We start from the raw sequence: 19,166 nt of genomic DNA, 5'->3' as shown, positions 1-19,166 counted from the left end.
GTCCACAGTCTCTCATGATTTGTCTCCCACTCTGGAGTGTTTTGTAAGGCACATGTGGAAACATAAGGAAACCTCCTTCAACTTAAACCAAGAAACAAGCCTTTGGAGAAAGGAATTGTCAGATACCTTCATGTTTTCCCACATAAGCCACAATGTCCATTATATCTCTGGTAGGATCCCGCAGGTGCCATGTCCCTGACAAATACCCAAAAGACGGTGAAGAATGCAACATTCCTGAACAAAAGACCCTCAGGGGAGAAGTCTTGAGCATGTACGCATTTTAGAAACTGGAATGTGCCTTATCTGTCTGCCTGAGCAAGAAGAATGTGGAGAACACAATGTGGATGGCACCTCTTCCTTCCTGAGTGAAAGTGTTTTCCAGTGGAAGGGTGAAATAATGAGGAACCCACCACGCATTTACCTCAAAAAAAAAAAAAAAAGGATATGGGAGAATAGAAATCTCCACTAATTTTTCTATGAGGAAGATATAGACAATATCACATATATCTGGGATTGTAGAGGCAAGGTGCCCCCCCACTGACGTGTAGAAACAAGCTTGTGTAGAATGACTGTGATGGAACAACAAGGTACTTCAAGGGAGATGTCTTCCAGCATGGACATTTTTAGGCAACATGAAAATGCACTATTCTTCCTCTAAGAAGCAGTTGTTGGAAAACACAACATTTGAGTAAATTCTGATATCCAGAAGACCGAAATGTTTTGATGTTTGAAATGGGGGAAATCACGAGAGGCCTAGATGAACCTTGAGGGAAATTAAAAAAAATTACCCATGAGGAATGGAATTTTCCACTTATCCTTGTTTTGATAAAATAGAGGTGATATCAAATGAATACCTGGGAGTGATGAAACAGTGCCATGTCCCTGAGGCATCAAGACAAGACTATGGAGAATGCAACAAATAGCAAATGACAATATCCTACAAGGGAGAGGTCTTACAGCATGTATGTGTTTCAGGAACAGGAAAATACCCTATCCTTCTTTCTGAGAAACGATTTTGTGGAGAAAAACATGCTCAACTCCTGCCTTTTGGCATGAGGAGAGAAGCATTTTTCAATCATGTGGCCTCATGATGAAAATGCTAAGGCTTTAATTCTGAGAAACAACTCTCTGCAGAATGGAATTGGCAGTGAATTCTAGTTCCCAGAAAACAGAAGGGCTAATCAAATATAGGTGTGGTAGTATAGGTAGGGAGCAATGCCTCTAACTGGTAGAAATAACACTGTGGAGAGTGGAACTCTCAGTCAAAGGCAGGATTCTTCCAGGGAGCAGCCTGTTAGTGGGTGGGTGTATATGGGATAGGAAAGTGCTCTAGCCATCCCTCTGAAAATGAGATCTGTGTAGAACACAGCCTTCAAGGGATCTCTGCTTCCTGAAATAGAGTCATTGTCCAAAGACATGAGGGGAATCATGAGGACACTGGAGCTCATTTCATTCTGAGATATGAGTCTGTGGAGAATGACATTATCAATGACATTCTCATTGAGAAAGAATTCTCAATGAATTCTTGCTTCCAGAAGTTAAATGTTGTTCCTCTGTGTGAGTGTCTAGGGAAGGAGAGATACCGCTTATGTGGAGCCCCCAGTGTATGGAAAATGCAACTTGGAGCAAGGAACAGCTCTCATGAAGGGACATTTCTCCCAGTGTGTGTGCTTTTCAGCAACAGGAAAGTTGCCTGCCCTTCCTACCAAGAAAGAATCTGTGGAATACACAGCTTTCAAGGAATGTAGTGCATCATGAAGAAGGAAGCAATTTCCAGGACACCCGTGGAATCATGTGGAAACCAGGGTTCCTTTAAGTTGAGAAACATGTTGGAGGAAGGAACACTGCACTCTCTTCTTGTTATCAGAAGAGAGTAGTGAAATCCAATCCATGGGTGGTAGCATCTTGAAGATTGCATGAAACAGGTCCCAAGTATAGAAACAAGTCCAGGCAGAATGCAACTTGCAGCCAACACCAAGGTTCCTCCAGAGAGAAACCTTCAAGAATGAATGTGTTTAAGGAATAGGAAAGTGCCCTAGACTTCTCCAAACAACTCTGGGGACACCACAAGGCTGAAGGCACACCTTAGTGGGTGCAGATATAAGCATTTCCAAATAGAGATGTGGAATCAAGAGGAACCCACTGCTTATTTAACACTGAGAAACAAGTCTGTGATAAATGGAATTATCCAATAATTCCAGTTTCTCGAACATAGTGTCATCTCAAATGCATTTTGCCTGATGTAGGTAAGGAGCCATGTCCCTAAGAACATATCCTCATCATTACAAAGTTCTCATCTCGCCAACAATTTCCCAAAGTGAAAACCTTCCAGCATGTGTGGGTTTCAGAAAGGGCAGTATGTTTCCCTCTGAGTATGAGTTCTGTGGAAATCCAAACATCAAGTAACTTTTGCTTATTATAATCAAGTGTTTTCAGTGGTAGGAGTTGGAGAACAGGAAAGGCTGCAGGTTGAACTTGAACAAACAAATCTGTGGGGAACAGAACTCTCAATTAATTCTCACTTCCAGAAGAATAACTGACATCAAGTTTATGGGTAGCAGTATAGGGAGGGTGCCATGTCCCCAAAACATTGACAAGGTTCCATGAAGAACACCACTTTCAGTAAACAACAAGTTTCTTCAAGGGAGAGCCCTTCGAGCATGTATGTGTTTAGGCAACAGGGAGGTGCCCTATCTTTCCCTTTGAGAAACTAATCCGGGGAGAACAAAACCATAAAGGACATCTTTTTCTCCTGAAGATAGGAAGGTATTCAAAAGAAGTTTTGGAATCATGAACACACTGCCTTGATTCTAATTCTGAAAGATAAATCTGGGGCAAATGGGACTGTCAACTAATTCCTCATTTCAGAAGACGCAGGCCACATCCAATACATGTGTGGTAGAATACCAAAATGTTCTATGTCCCTGAAGCATAGACACATGTTGGTGAAGATTGCAACTTTCAGCGAAGTTTGACATTTCACAAGGGAGAAGTCTTCTATGATGTATATGTTTAAGTTAAGGGAACATGTCCTATCCTTCCTTCTGAGAAAGAAGTCTGTGGAGAAACATAACATTCACAGATCCTCTTGTTTCCTGAAGGGAGAAGCATTTTTCTAATAATCCTGTGGAAACCTGAGGAAACCACGGCAGATTTAACTGTGTGAAGGGAGTCTGTGGAGAAAAGAAATCTTGGTGTATTTGTTTCCAGAAGAGTATGTCACTGTCACATATAAGTCAGGCAGTGGAGGGAAGCTGCCATCTTGGACAGAAAGGAAGACATCTGTGGAGAATACACATTCAGTCAGCAACAAGTTCCTGGAGAGAAGTAGCCTTCTAGCATGTATGTGTGTACATGCAGAAACATCCCCTATGGATCTCATTGCAAAAGCAATCAGTGTAGAACACACCATAACAGGAGTCTCTTGTTCTTTAGACAGGAGTGTTTTCAAAGGCACATGTAGAATCATGAGGAAACAACTTTAGCTTAACTCGAGAAAAAAGTCCTTAGATATATTGTGTCAACTACCTTCTTGCTTTCTGATGTTAGCTACAATGTCCACTATATCTCTGGTAGGATCATGCAGGTGCCATGTCCCTGACATGTACAGAAAAGACTGCAAACAAGGCAGTGTTCCAGAATAAAAAGAACCTTCTGGAGAGAAAACTTGAGTATGTATTTGTTCTAGCAACTGGAACATGCCTCATCTTTCCACCAGAGTAAGAAAATGTAGAAAAAACACTGTTGCTTCCTGATTTTCCAATGGAGTAGTAGAATCATGAAGAACCTAACACACATTTAGCTCTGAGAAAAAAGGCTGTGGGAGCATGGAAATTTCCACAAATTTTTCCATCAAGTACATGGAGACAATATTACCTACATGAGTGTTAGTAGAATCAAGGTGCCACCTCTCTTAAAAGTAAAAACAGGTCTGTGGAGAATGCCACATGAGTGAACAACAAGGTATGTCAAGGGAGACATCTCCCAGCATGGATGTATATAGGCAACATGAAAGTGCCTTATCCTTCCTAGAGAGCAGTCATTGGAGAACACAGCATTCAAGTAAACTCTGATATCCTGAAGACAGAAATGAACTCATGTGCATGGGTGAAATCATGAAGAAACTATCTGATGAACCTCTAAGGGAAATTTTTAAAAAATTGCCTGTGAGGAATGACATTCTCCACTTATCCTTGCTTGAAGAAGATAGAGGCAATATCAAATAGACCCCTGGGAGTACAGGAATGTTGCTATGTCCCTGAGGCATTGAACAAGTCTTTGGAGAAACAACATTCAGGTGACAACAATATCCTACAAGGGAGGGTTCGTAAAACATGTATGTGATTCAGCAACAAGAAAGGGTCCTACTCTTCTCTCTGAAAAAAATCCTGTGGAAAAAAAGGTTCAAGTCATGCCTTCTGGCCTGAGAAAAGAAGCATTGCTCAGTGTACATGTGTGGCATCATGAGGAAAAATACAAGACTTGAATTCTGAGCAACAAGTCTACGAAGAATGGAATTCAGAGTGAATTCTAGTTCCCAGAAGACAGAGAACTATCCAATATAGGTGTGGTAGTATAGGTAGGGAGCAATGCCCTAACTGTTAGAAACAACCCTATGGAGAGTGGAACTCTCCGCCAATGGCAGGATTCTTTCAGGAAGAGGCCTTTTAGCGGGTGGGTATATATGCAACTTGAAAGTGAGCTAGCCTTCACTCTGGGAATGAGGTCTGTGTAGAAAGCATCCTTCAGTATTTCAGGAATTTCAGGATTTCAGGAATACTGAAGAAATCCTTTCAGATTTCAGGAGTCTCTTCTTCTTAAATAGAAACATTTTTCCAGGCATGGGAAGAGTCGTGAGGAAACTGGTGCCCATTTTCTTCTGACCAATGCATCTTTGAAGAATGGCATTCATAATGAATTCTTGCTTCCAGAAGATAAATGCAATGTCTTAACTCTTTCTGAGTGTCTAGGGAAGAAGTTATGTCACTTACACGGAGCCCCAAGTCTATGGAGAATGCAACTTGGATAAAGCAACACTCTCACCAACGGGCAAGTCTTCCAGTGTGTGTGCTCTAAAGCCACAGGAAAGTTCCCTGCCCTTCCCACCAAGAAAGAGTCTGTGATATACACAGCATTCAGGGATTCACAGCCATCCTGTGATAGAAGATAGAAGTGTTTTCCAGTGTACCCGTAGAATCAAGAGGAAACCACTGTTCCTTTAAGTTAAGAAACACGTCAGAGGAAGGAATACTGAACTCCTTCTTGTTTCCAGAAGAGAGTGGCAAGATCCAGTCCATGGGCAATAGCACCCAGAAGGTTCCATGTAACAGGTCCTTAGTATAGAAACAAGAGCATGCAGAATGCAACTTGCAATCAACACCACGTTTCCTCCAGGAAGAAGCCTTGTGTATATTTTAGCAATAGGAAAGTGCACTAACCACCCCCTGAAACACAAGTCTGGAGACCACACAAACACAGGTCCAGGGACCTGAAGGTAAATACTGGTGGATACTGATAGGAACGTTTCCAAATGGAAATGTGGAATCAAGAGGAATCTGCCACAGATTTAACTCTGAGAAACAAGTCTGTGATGTATGGAATTGTCCAGCAATTGTGGTTTCCAGAATTTAGAGCCATTTCAAATATGTGCTAACTGGTGTAGGGAAGGGGTCGTGTTCCCAAAGAATATGTCCTTGTCTGTGGAGAGTGCTCCTCTTGGCCAACATGTTATTAAAGGGAGAATCCTCAACATTGAGATACCACCTGACACCAGTTAGAATGGCCAAAATTAGCAAGACAGGAAACAACGTGTGTTGGAGAGGATGTGGAGAAAGGGGAACCCTCTTCCACTGTTGGTGGGAATGCAAGTTAGTGCAGCCACTTTGGAGAACAGTGTGGAGACTCCTGAAGAAATTAAGAATAGAGCTTCCCTATGACCCTGCAATTGCACTGCTGGGTATTTACCCTAAAGATACAGATGTAGTGAAAAGAAGGGCCATCTGTACCCCAATGTTTATAGCAGCAATGGCTACGGTCGCCAAATTGTGGAAAGAACGAAGATGCCCTTCAACGGATGAATGGATAAGGAAGACGTGGTCCATATACACAATGGAGTATTATGCCTCCATCAGAAAGGATGAATACCCAACTTTTGTAGCAACATGGACGAGACTGGAAGAAATTATGCTGAGCGAAATAAGTCAAGCAGAGAGAGTCAAGTATCATATGGTCTCACTTATTTGTGGAGCATAACAAAGAACATGGAGGACATGGGGAGATGGAGAGGAGAGGGAGTTGAGGGAAACTGGAAGGGGAGATGAACCATGAGAGACTATGGGCTCTGAAAAACAACCTGACGGTTTTGAAGGGGCGGGGCGGGGGGTGGGGTGGGGTGGTGGGAGGTTGAGGAACCAGGTGGTGGGTAATAGGGAGGGCACGTACTGCATGGAGCACTGGGTGTGATGCCAAAACAATGAACACTGTTACGCTGTAAATAAACAAATAAACGAATAAAAAAAAGAATTAAAAAAAAAAAGAGGAGTTTCAGCCCTGGCAGTAGGCGAAATTGGATGACGCAGTAGAGGGTGGATGAAGAGCAGTGAAAGGAGAAGGCAGAGCGTGAGGAGTTATAGAGGCAGTTAATGCTTGGCAAAAGAGGGAAGACTGTAGGAGGAGTTGAGGTCAGAGGAAGAAGGTGTGGCCTTTACCACATTCCCGCCCACAGCCAGGCTGAGTGGAGTGGGAGAGAAAATGGCGGTGCTTGCTTTAGGAGTGAAACGGGCGCATGGACTGGGTGTGCCATAACTTTGGAATGTCTCATTTGGACTGATTGTCGAAGGGTATCTATTGGGTAGTCGGAGCGGTGGCGCCGGGCGAAGAAAGCACCAGGAAGGGAGGGTGGTACTGTACTGCTCCCCAAGCCTCCGGTGCTGTCGGTCTTAGTACTGACTGAGGAGGAGTATCTTGGACGCAAGAGCGCCTACAGGGACAGTGCGGTCATGCCGTGGCTCAGCGTCGGTCCGCGGCGGCGGAGACAGCCGAGAGAGATTACGAGGAAGCTGCTGCAGCCGCTAACACTTCCTGTGCATTCAGCACAACTGCCGACTCCGCCTCGGTTCTCCACAGCCAGGGAGAGCGCCGAGCTGCCGCTGCCAGCCGGCTGGGAGGAGGCGCGCGACTACGACGGCCGCGTCTTCTACATCGACCACAACACGCGCCAGACGTCGTGGATCGACCCCCGCGACCGGTAAGGGCGGGGGGCGCGGGCCGGGGCTGGGATCCGGGCGCTCCATCCCTTGGGCTCTGGGAGGGGATCGAGGCCGCCCGGAGGCCTGCGGGTCCGGGCTAAGATTGCGTGTCTTCGGGGCCCCGGCGGGACTCACGGCGCCCCTCGCCCCCACCCTGGGGCCTTGGACGAGGATCGAGGCGCCCCCTCTCCGGCCTCGAGGCCCCGGAGTGCGGAGCCCTGGCCGCCTCCCGGCCCCGGCTGCTGGGCCGGCACAGTGACTTGGTTCCCTCACGTCACCCGCTGACCGGCGCCTGGAAGCTGGGCGCCTGGAATTTCCTCTCCCAGGGCTGACGGATGGCCCTCTTTTCCTTTTTCCGCCGGGGCCTCGCCCATCCCTCCCGGGCCCCGGCGGCCCACCGCCCCCGGCCCCGCGGCGGCCAGATGAGCTGTCATCTTGGAGCAGAAACGTGCGCTCCAGCTTCGTGGTGTGGGTTCCTTGTCTGGCGGGCTCAGCCTAGTTTCCAACCAAAGACTGCTGCCAGATGGGCCACTTGAGGGATTCCCAGTTCTTTCGGAGCTGGGAGAGCCTGCTCCCAGACCGTGCTCGTTGCTCTTTAGCGCCTTTTAAACAACCGACTTGAAATTCTGATTGAAATAGCCTTGCGTACTGCAGCCAGAATGGAATATGATTAGACCCATATGCTTTGGGAGTAAACGGATCTCACCAATTGAATGGAATTTCCTTCTTCTTCCTTTTTTTTTTGAAGGGAATTTTCTTCTAAAATGAACACAACTTTAAAGTGCCGTTTACTTCTGTAAATAAATACTATAAAGTAAAAACGGTTGTTCCAAAACCACTACCGGATTATATTCATTAACTGAATGTAAGAACATTTTTCCTTAACTTTCTATTGCATTGTCAAGTGGAGTCACTGTTTCAGCTGCATATGTAAGGATGCATTTCTTGTGTAATTGGGAATTCGGTTGAAACCGACTATTCACACTGGTGACCTGATACCTTGTACTGTGGAAGGACTATCTCTCATACTGTGCCTCTCTGTGCCACACATGAAATGCTGCCGGCTTCCCAGTAATTTTAAGACTTAAAAATGTGCAGTGTAGTAACGTTCCTCCTGCTTTCTCCTTACTACTGACTGGCACTGCCATTTGAAAATAAACTCTGTAAGGCAAATGACCTTGAATTATTGTTTCAACATATGTCTGGGTCAAGGTAGGAAAAGACAAAACAAAGCAAAAAACGACTTTGGTTCCCTAACATTCTCTCTGAACATGACAAGCTTTTTGATTCAGTAATTTATAAGAATCCTCACACACCATTTTTTTAATGTTAGAAATATGAAACTTGAAAATCAGGTAACATGACATAATTTTAACCAAAGATAATGGCCACAACTGTCTGACCAAGGCTTGGATGACAATAAAATTAGTACAACTGGTTTGCTCATTTTATGCTGTGTATCCTTTAAAGAACTAACAACTGGAAAATGAGCCAATTCATTTTCTTTAATTAAAAGATATTTATGGGGCGCCTGGGTGGCTCAGTGGGTTAAAGCCTCTGCCTTCGGCTCAGGTCATGATCCCAGGGTCCTGGGATCGAATCTTACATGGGGCTCTTTGCTCAGCAGGAAGCCTGCTTCCCCTTCTCTCTGCCTGCCTCTCTGCCTACTTGTGATCTCTGTCTGTCAAGTAAATAAATAAAATCTTTAGGAAAAAAATTTTTTTTAAACTTTTTTTTTCCACTGTTTTAGACAGACACACACCAAGTGAGGAGATGAGGACGGAGGAAAAGGAGACAGAAAGAATCTTAAACAGATCCCATGCCAGGGATCCCTGCAGAGCTGGATCTGACTACCCTGAGATCATGACCTGTATTGAAATCAAGAGTACAACTCTTATCTGACTGAACCACCAGATGCCCCCCCAAATGAGCCAGTTCAACATACTGTTTTGCTTAGAACGGAATAAAGTATTTTAAAACAGTTTCATTATTTTGAGTGGAAATTGATAATGAAAATTTCAGTGTATTAATTTTTGTCTTAGTAATATAACAAACAACATAGGTGAGCAGATTATCATAGAAATCAGAATGTAGAATCATCTCCATGTAATTCTTACTCATTATCTCTGTTCCTTTTTATAAAAATTAGTTTGTATTATTGAATGACTTGTTTTTATATTTAGGCATTTTATTTTTTTAAATTTCAAAATTTATTTTTTGTTTGAGAAGCAGGTTTAAACAAAGTACTGCTTCCAATGCTAGAAGTACCAATCTAGTTTTTGTAGGGGACTTTCCCTTAAAATGTTTAATTAATTATTACTACATAGAAATAATATATGATTCTAAATTCTAAATTCACTGTCTGCATCTGATCCTTTTGGATGATGTATGATCCGCGCATAAACCCTAACCCTAATCCTAACCACACTACAAATAGAGAACAATTAGGAAAGAAGGTAATTAATAGTGCTTTAAAGAAAATGAAAATAAATGAAGGTAGCAGATTAGATATATATTGTTGCTGACTTAACACACTATTGTATACATAATTAATATAAATCATAATGGCACAAGATAGACAACTTTAAGCAAAGTTATTTAAGGCCAAGAGTTCTAAACAAAGTCTCACCTAGAATTTTAGAGCAATTCCATCCACAGTATGTTCAAGAGCACTGGTATTTACAACCAAGGGAATATTGGCAAGTTACTGTAACAGTAGTTTTATTTTTATTTTTTATAAGATTTTATTTATTTGAGAGAGAGAGCAGGGGGAGCAGAGGTAGAAGCAGGCTTCCCTCTGAGGAAGGAGCATCAGTCAGGCGTAATCCTAGGACCCTAGAATCATACCCATTGCAGATGCCCAACTCCCAGGCGCACCTATAACAATACTTTTAAAAAGCTATACTAGGGTCTCCTGGGTGGCTCAGTCAGTTATGTTTGTCAGTTATGTGTGTACTGTGTGTATATGTACTATATACATATGTATATAGTATATATACTATATGTATAGATAGCATATATATATAGTGTATATATAGTACTGGTTTACAGAAATAACAAACCTAAGGTAAGTTTACAATAAAAATTTAAAATATTGAGTTTTTAGCCACATCTCTAAAGATTCCAACCAGACTAACTACAAAAATTATATATATATATATATATATATATATATATATGCTATCTATATATAGTATATATAGACTATATATATATAATTTTTGTAGTTAGTCTGGTTGGAATCATACCTGAAAACTTGTTGAAAAATATAGTTAATGTACCATTTCTGTGGCTTGTCGTTTCTGTGGATGAGCCTTATGTAGTTTACATTCATGGTACACATGTGTTGGGTATATTATTGATTTAGGATTTGAAGTCCACTTTATTTTTTTAATTTTTTTTATTATAATATATTTTTTGAGTATGCAATTTCATTGATTTTTATTTTTATTTATTTAAATTAATTAATTAATTACTTTTTTATGGGTTCCCCCAGGTTTCAGGAGATCCTCCTCAGATATCTTTTTTTTTTTTTAAGTTTCTTTTCAGTGTAACAGAATTCATTGTTTATGCACCACACCCAGTGCTCCACGCAATACATGCCCTCCTTAATACCCACCACCTGGCTCCCCCAACCTCCCCCCGCCCTTCAAAACCCTCAGATTGTTTTTCAGAGTCCTTAGACTCTCATGGTTCATCTTGCATCCAATTTCCCTCAACTCCCTTCTCCTCTCCATCTCCCTATGTCCTCCATGTTATTTGTTATGTTCCACAAATAAGTGAAACCATATGATACTTGACTATCTCTGCTTGAATTATTTCACTCAGCATAATCTCTTTGGTCCCGACCATGTTGGTACAGAAGTAGGGTATTCATCCTTTCTGATGGAGGCATAATACTCTATCATGTATATGGACCACATTTTTCTTATCCATTCGTCCATTGAAGGGCATCTTAGTTCTTTCCACCTTTGACGACTGTGGCCATGGCTTCTATAAACATTGGGGTACAGATGGCCCTTCTTTTCACTCCATCTGTATCTTTGGGGTAAATACCCAGCAGTGCAATTGCAGGGTCATAGGGAAGCTCTATTTTTAATTTTTTAAGGAATCTCCACACTGTTCTCCAAAGTGGCTGCACTAAATTGCATTCCCACCAACAGTGTAAGAGGGTTCCCCTTTCTCCACATCCTCTCCAACACACGTTGTTTCCTGTCTTGCTAATTTTGGCCATTCTAACTGGTGTCAGGTGGTATCTCAATGTGTTTTGTAGAATTCCCCAGGGTCCGTCAGGTCCTGGGCTCTTGTTTTTTGGGAAATTTTTGATCACTGCTTCAATCTCATTACTAGATATCGGTCTATTCAGGTTGTCAATTTCTTCCTGGTTCAATTTTGGGAGTTTGTAGCTTTCCAGGAATGCATCCATTTCATCTAGATTGCTTAGCTTATTGGCATATAACTGTTGGTAATAATTTCTGATGATTGTTTCTATTTCCTTGGTGTTCGTTGTGATCTCTCCCTTTTCATTCATAATTTTATTAATTTGGGCTTTCTCTCTTTTCTTTTGGATTAGTGTGGCCAATGGTTTATCGATCTTATTGATTCTTTCAAAAAACCAGCTTCTAGTTTCATTGATACGTTCTACTGTATCTCTCGTTTCTACCTCATTGATCTCTGCTCTAATCTTGATTATTTCCCTTCTTGCATGTGGAGTTGGTTTGACTTGTTGTTGATTCTCCAGTTCTTTAAGGTGTAGAGACAGCTGGTGTATTCTGGATTTTTCAATGTTTTTGAGGGAGGCTTGGATGGCTATGTATTTCCCCCTTAGAACCGCCTTTGCTGTATCCCATAGGTTTTGGACCGAGGTGTCTTCATTCTCATTGGTTTCCATGAATTGTTTCAGTTCATCTTTGATCTCCTGGTTGATCCAAGCATTCTTAAGCAAGGTGGTCTTTAGCTTCCAGGTGTTTGAGTTCCTTCTGAACTTTTCCTTGTGATTGAGTTCCAGTTTCAAAGCATTGTAATCTGAGAATATGCAGGGAATAATGTCAGTCTTTTGGTATCGGTTGAGTCCTGCTTTGTGACCCAGTATGTGGTCTGTTCTGGAGAAGGTTCCATGTGCACTTGAGAAGAATGAGTATTCTGTTGTTTTAGGGTGGAATGTTCTGTATACGTCGATGAGGTCCATCTGGTCCAATGTTTCATTCAATGCTCTTATTTCTTTATTAATTTTCTGCTTCGATGATCTGTCTATTTCTGAGAGAGGCATATTAAGATCTCCTACTATTATTGTATTCCTATCAATATGACTCTTTATCTTGATTATGTAATTGGGTGCTCCCATATTGGGGGCATAGATATTCACAATTGTTAGATCATCTTGGCGGATAGTCCCTTTAAGAATTATGTAGTGTCCTTCTGTATCTCTGACTACAGTCTTTAGTTTAAAATCTAATTTATCTGATATGAGAATCGCTACCCCGGCCTTCTTTTGAGGCTCATTGGCATGAAAGATGCTTCTCCATCCCTTCACTTTCAGTCTGGGTGTATCCTTAGGTTCAAAGTGGGTCTCTTGTAGACAACATATGGATGGGTCCTGTCATTTTATCCAATCTGCAACCCTGTGTCGTTTTATGGGTGCATTTAGGCCATTCACATTGAGAGTGATTATTGAGAGATAGGTTTTTATTGACATCGTGTTGCCTTTGAAGTCTTTCTGTCTGTAGATTGTTTCTATATTTCTGTTCAATGATATTATTAGGATTTTTTCTCTTTTATAGTACCCCCCCTTAATATTTCCTGCAGTGTCGGCTTGGTGGTTGCATAGTCTTTTAAGCCTTGCCGGTCTTGGAAACTCTTTATCTCTCCATCCATTTTAAATGTCAGTCTTGCTGGATAGAGTATTCTTGGTTGCATGTTCTTCTCATTTAGTACTCTGAATATATTTTTCCAGCCCTTCCTGGCTTGTGAGGTCTCTGTGGAAAGGTCTGACGTTATTCTAATGGGCTTTCCTCTGTACGTAAGGAGCTTTTTTGTCCTAGCTGCTTTTAAGAGGGTCTCTCTTGAAACATAATTCCTCATTCTTTTTTTTTTAAAGATTTTATTTTATTTATTTGTCAGAGAGAGACATCACAAGTAGGCAGAGAGGCAGGCAGAGAGAGAGGAGGAAGCAGGCTCTCTGCGGAGCAGAGAGCTGATGCGGGGCTCGATCCCAGGACCCTGAGATCACGACCTGAGCCGAAGGCAGCGGCTTAATCCACTGAGCCACCCAGGTGCCCCATAATTCCTCATTCTAAGTATAAGGTGTCGTGAGGACTTTTGAGAATCTAAAATCTTGGGAGGAAATCTCTCTGCCTCTAGTACATGAACGTTGTTTCCATTCGTGAGATTGGGAAAATTTTCATACTTCTTCCACTATATCTTCTAGACTCCTTTCTTTTTCCTCCCCTTCAGGGATTCCAATAATTCTGACGTTGGAATGTTTCATGGCATCGTTTATTTCCCTGATTCTGTTTTCGTGGCTTCTGAGCTGTTTGTTCCAGGCTTCCTCCTGATCCTTTCTCTCTATCTGTTTGTCCTCCAGATCACTAATTCTATCTTCTGTCTCAGTCGCCCTAGCTTTTAGAGAATTTAGATTAGATTGGAACTCATTGAGAGCATTTTGAACATCATCCCTGGTGGCTTTCCATTCTGCCCTAACATTGTGAACATCATCCCTGGTGGCTTTCAGTTCTGCCCTAATCAATTCTGTTTGGTCATGCATGGCTTTCTCCAACCTAGCTATTGCCTGGATAATTGTTAGTCTGAATTCCTTTTCCGACATATTGTCTATGTCGATAGCCATTAGCTCTGTTGCAGAAGGCCCATCCTCTGTATTTTTCTTCTGTTGGGTATTCCTCCTCCTATTCATTTTGGTAAGAGATGACTGAACAGATGCAGCTGGTCTTATCGATTGTGGTGCAGTCAATGTGCACCCTGGAACGCTTCTGTGCAATCAGGAATCCCCACCCAAATGAGAGAAAAAAGAAAAGAAAAAGAAATAGAGAAGAAGAAAGAAAAAAGGGGAAAGAAAAAAGGAAAAAAAAAAGAGAGAGATAGGAAATAAAGGGAAGATAAAAGAGAAGGCTCAGCCCAAATGGGCCACAAGGTAAGATTTGTGAAGTATACAAACAAAAACAGACAAACAAGATGAGTGATAAAAGTATATGACAAGAGAAAAAAATATGTATATATAAGCAGAAAAAAAGGGAAGAACCTCATCAGAAAGAACCCCCAGTATAAGATTTATATATTATCAGGACAAACACAAATTCACAGAAACACTGACAGAAGGAAAAATTGGGAGAGTGGTTATAGATTCTCAGTGTGGGTGAGGAAGATTATTTTGATTCTTCCTGAAGGTATCTTGATGTTTTTGTTAAGGGACTCAACTTTCCTAAGTTACAGGGGGATTAGAAACTGGTTTGCCTATAGGGGTAGCATTGATTGGGGAAAGGGGATTCCCTTGAAGTTTAACTCTATATGTATAATAGAAAATAAAAATTAAAAAAGAATAAACTAGACTAAACTAAGTTAAAATTAAAAAAGAATTTAAAAAATAGAAAAGCAAAAAAACACGGGTGTATGTATCAAAAAGTTCAGGTTAGAAGGTTATTAAAGAATTTGATGTACTGGACATCTCAGTTTGGTGGTTATAGGTTAAAAAATTATCTGTATGTATAAAAAAAGAAAGAACCAGAATATTGGTAAAGAGTTAAGAATAAAAGTTGTATTTATGAAGTAGTGGTGGTTGTTCTCTTGTAGTCTTTTTTTTTCTTCCTTCCTGGTTGGTTTTCTGGGGGAGGGGCCTGCCACGTGGGTTTTCAGACAATGATGTTCCCTGAGTTCCCTGAGTCCTCCCGCTCCCCTCAAGCGGGTGAGCTCTGAGGAAACTGTTTTTTTTCAGCCTTTTGTTCTCTGGGGGTTTTTATGTTCTTTCATCTGCTTTCCCTTGCCTTGACAGCTTTTGATGGTTTTTGGAGGTTTAGAGGAGAGCAAACTGCACTCCGACCTCCCTCTCAGAGAGAAGCCTAAGAATGTTTTGCAAAAGCTGCTGGCAGAGTCGGTTCTGAGTCACTGTCCTTGGGGATGCAGGAGCTCCTCGTTGTACCCAAAACCAGGGCAGCGGTGGCTGTCTAGGCAGCTCCAGACTGCCAGAGAGGTTCCGAGCAGAGATCGCACACTGAGATTTTCCCGCTGTCCCGGGTTGGGAATGTCTGGTTTTTCCGGATGCCAGAGCTCCAGGCTGGCGCCTATGAGCACCTATCTCAAGGGAGGGTGTGGAACGCGCGCGGTTTCATAATTGCAGTCTGGCCAGGCTCCCAGCCCCTCCCAGGAGCCAGACCCCACTTGTTCTCGGGCACGCTGGCGTTCTAGCGCACTGGTGGCTCAGGGACTGAGACCTGATTTCTCTGCCACACTCTCTCTGGCTAAGCGCCAGGGGAGGCGGTCCTGGGTCCGTGGACTTAGGTCCCTGACCCTAACCGCCCAGGTTCCCACTATTACCCCCCGGGATCCTTTGCTCTTTGTGTTTTGAGTGCTTTCAACCAGACTCCAAGTTAATGCTGGTCCCCAGACGCAGAGCACTCTCGTGTTGGGGTATTACTTTCCGATCGGTGACCTCTGGTGGCTCCCTCCCCCTTTTGTTTATCTTCCGATATCAGTCGGATGCTCCCAGTCTGCTTTACCTACCACTGGCATCTTCTGCTCCTGTAGAGTTCCAGACGTGTATAATTCTGATCTCAGGCTGATTTCATGGGTGGTCGGAGTTCTTTGGTAGGTAATGAGCTCACTTTAGGGTACAGGTTGAAATGGTGCCTCCTCTTACTTCCCCGCCATTTGACTCCCCTCTCAATGTGGTTTCAATTTGAATCTCCTGATGGCTAGTGATGATGAACATTTTTTCATGTGTCTGATATCCATTTGCATGTCTTCATTGGAGAAGTGTCTGTTCATATCTTCTGCCCATTTTTTAATTTTTAATTTTTTATTTGTTTATTTACAGCATAACAGTGTTTATTGTTTTGGCATCACACCCAGTGCTCCATGCAGTACCTGCTCTCCCTATTATCCACCACCTGGTTCCTCAACCCCCCCCCCCCTCCGCCGCCCCTTCAAAACCCTCTGGTTGTTTTTCAGAGTCCATAGTCTCTCATGGTTCATCTCCCCTTCCAGTTTCCCTCAACTCCCTCTCCTCTCCATCTCCCCATGTCCTCCGTGTTCTTTGTTATGCTCCACAAATAAGTGGGACCATATGATACTTGACTCTCTCTGCTTGACTTGTTTCGCTCAGCATAATCTCTTCCAGTCCTGTCCATGTTGCTACAAAAGTCGGGTATTCATCCTTTCTGATGGAGGCAAAATACTCCATTGTGTATATGGACCACATCTTTCTTATCCATTCGTCCATTGAAGGGCATTTTAGTTCTTTCCACAGTTTGACGACTGTGGCCATGGCTGCTATAAACATTGGGATACAGATAGCCCTTCTTTTCACTACATCTGTATCTTTGGGGTTAATACCCAGCAGTGCAATTGCAGGGTCATAGGGAAGCTCTATTTTTAATTTCTTCAGGAATTTCCACACTGTTCTCCAAAGTGGCTGCACTAACTTGCATTCCCACCAACAGTGTAAGAGGGGTCCCCTTTCTCCACATCCTCTCCAACACACGTTGTTTCCTGTCTTGCTAATTTTGGTCATTCTAACTGGTGTCAGGTGGTATCTCAATGTGGTTTTAATTTGAGTCTCCCTGATGGCTAATGATGATGAACATTTTTTCATGTGTCTGATAGCCATTTGTATGTCTTCATTGGAGAAGTGTCTGTTCATATCTTCTGCCCATTTTTCGATATGATTCTCTGTTTTGTGTGTGTTGAGTTTGAGGAATTCTTTATAGATCCTGGATATCAACATTTTGTCTGTACTGTCATTTGCAAACATCTTCTCCCATTCTGTGGGATGCCTCTGTTTTGTTGACTGTTTCCTTTGCTGTGCAGAAGCCTTTTGATCTTGATGAAGTCCCAAAAGTTCATTTTTGCTTTTGTTTCCTTGGCCTTTGGAGACATATCTTGAAAGAAGTTGCTGTGGCTGATATCGAAGAGGTTCCTGCCTATGTTCTCCTCTAGGATTCTGATGGATTCCTGTCTCACGTTGAGGTCTTTTATCCATTTCGAGTTTATCTTTGTGTATGGTGTAAGAGAATGGTCTAGTTTCATTCTTGTACATATCGCTGTCCAGTTTTCCCAGCACCATTTATTGAAGAGACTGTCTTTTTTCCATTGTATATTTTTTCCTTTTTTCTCGAAGATTATTTGACCATGATGCCGTCAGTTTTGTTTTTCTTTTTCAACATTTCCTTAGCAATTCAGGGTCTCTTCTTATTTCAAACAAATTTTAGGATTATTTGATCCAGCTCTTTGAAAAATACTGGTGGAATTTTGATCGGAATGGCATTAAAAGTATAGATTGCTCTAGGCAGTATAGACATTTTAACAATGTTTATCTTCCGATCCAAGAGCATGGAATGGTCTTCCATCTTTTTGTGTCTTCTTTGATTTCTTTCATGAGTGTTCTGTAGTTCCTCGAGTACAGATCCTTTACTTCTTTGTTTAGGTTTATTCCCAGGCATCTTATGGTTCTTGGTGCTATAATAAATGGAATCAATTCTCTAATTTCCCTTTCTGTGTTTTCATTGTTAGTGTATAAGAAAGCCACTGATTTCTGTACATTGACTTTGTATCCTGCCACATTACTAAATTGCTGTATGAGTTTTATTAGTTTGGGGGTGGAGTCTTTTGGGTTTTCCATATAAAGTATCATGTCATCTGGGAATAGAGTGAGTTTGATTTCTTCATTGCCATTGGATACCTTTTATTTCTCTTGGTTGTCTGATTGCCGTTGCTAAGACTTCTAATACTATGTTGAACAAGAGTGGTGAGAGTGGGCATCCTTGTCTTGTTCCTGATCTCAACAGGAAGGCTGTGAGCTTTCTCCCATTGAGGAGGATATTTGCTGTGGGTTTTTCATAGATAGATTTTATGAAGTTCAGGAATGTTCCCTCTATCCCTATACTTTGAAGCGTTGTAATCAGGAATGGATGCTGGATTTTGTACAATGCTTTTTTGCATCAATTGAGAGGACCATGTGGTTCTTCTCTCTTCTCTTATTGATTTGTTCTATCACATTGATTGATTTGCGAATGTTGAACCATCCTTGCAACCCAGGGATGAATCCCACCTGGTCATGGTGGATAATCTTTTGAATGTGCTGCTGGATCCTGTTTGCTAGGATCTTGTAGAGAATCTTTGCATCCATAGTCATCAGAGATATTGGCCGGAAATTCTCCTTTTGGTCGGGTCTTTGCCTGGTTTGGGGATCAGTGTAATGCTGGCTTCATAAAAAGAATCTGGAAGTTTTCCTTCTGCTTCAATTTTTTGGAACAGCTTCAGGAGAATTGGTGTTATTTCTTCTTTGAAAGTTTGGTAGAATTCCCCAGGGAATCTGTTAGGTCCTGGGCTCTTGTTTTTGGGGAGCTTTTTGATCACTTCTTCAATCTTGTTACAGATGTCAGTCTATTCAGGTTGTCCATTTCTTCCTGGTTCAATTTTGGGAGTTTGTAGCTTTCCAGGAATGCATCCATTTCATCTAGGTTGCTTAGCTTATTGGCATATAACTGTTCGTAATAACTTCTGATGATTGTTTCTGTTCCCTTGGTGTTCATTGTGATTTGTCCCTTTTCATTCATAATTTTATTAATTTGAGCTTTCTCTCTTTTCTTTTGGATTAGTGTGGCCAATGGTGTATCAATCTTATTGATTCTTTCAAAAAACCAGCTTCTAGTTTCATTGATACGTTCTACTGTATCTCTGGTTTCTACCTCA

At 42.0% G+C, this 19,166-nt stretch overlaps 1 protein-coding gene across 1 annotated transcript in view; it reads left to right on the top strand.

The window, feature by feature from the left end:
* Positions 1-6,730: 6,730 nt before the first annotated feature.
* The window catches only part of LOC123935787 (protein WWC3-like), a 227,969-nt gene continuing 215,533 nt past the window's right edge, over positions 6,731-19,166 (top strand). Inside the window, exon 1 of the mRNA XM_045996595.1 lies at positions 6,731-7,246. Coding sequence (XP_045852551.1) covers positions 6,999-7,246 — 248 coding nt within the window. The 5' untranslated portion in view covers positions 6,731-6,998. The remainder of the gene's footprint in view (positions 7,247-19,166) is intronic.

The sequence above is a fragment of the Meles meles genome, chromosome Y (genome assembly GCF_922984935.1).
Source record: "Meles meles chromosome Y, mMelMel3.1 paternal haplotype, whole genome shotgun sequence".
Taxonomy (NCBI): domain Eukaryota; kingdom Metazoa; phylum Chordata; class Mammalia; order Carnivora; family Mustelidae; genus Meles; species Meles meles.
The sequence above is the reverse complement of the archived record's forward strand: the minus strand, read 5'-3'. Positions and strand labels throughout refer to the sequence as shown.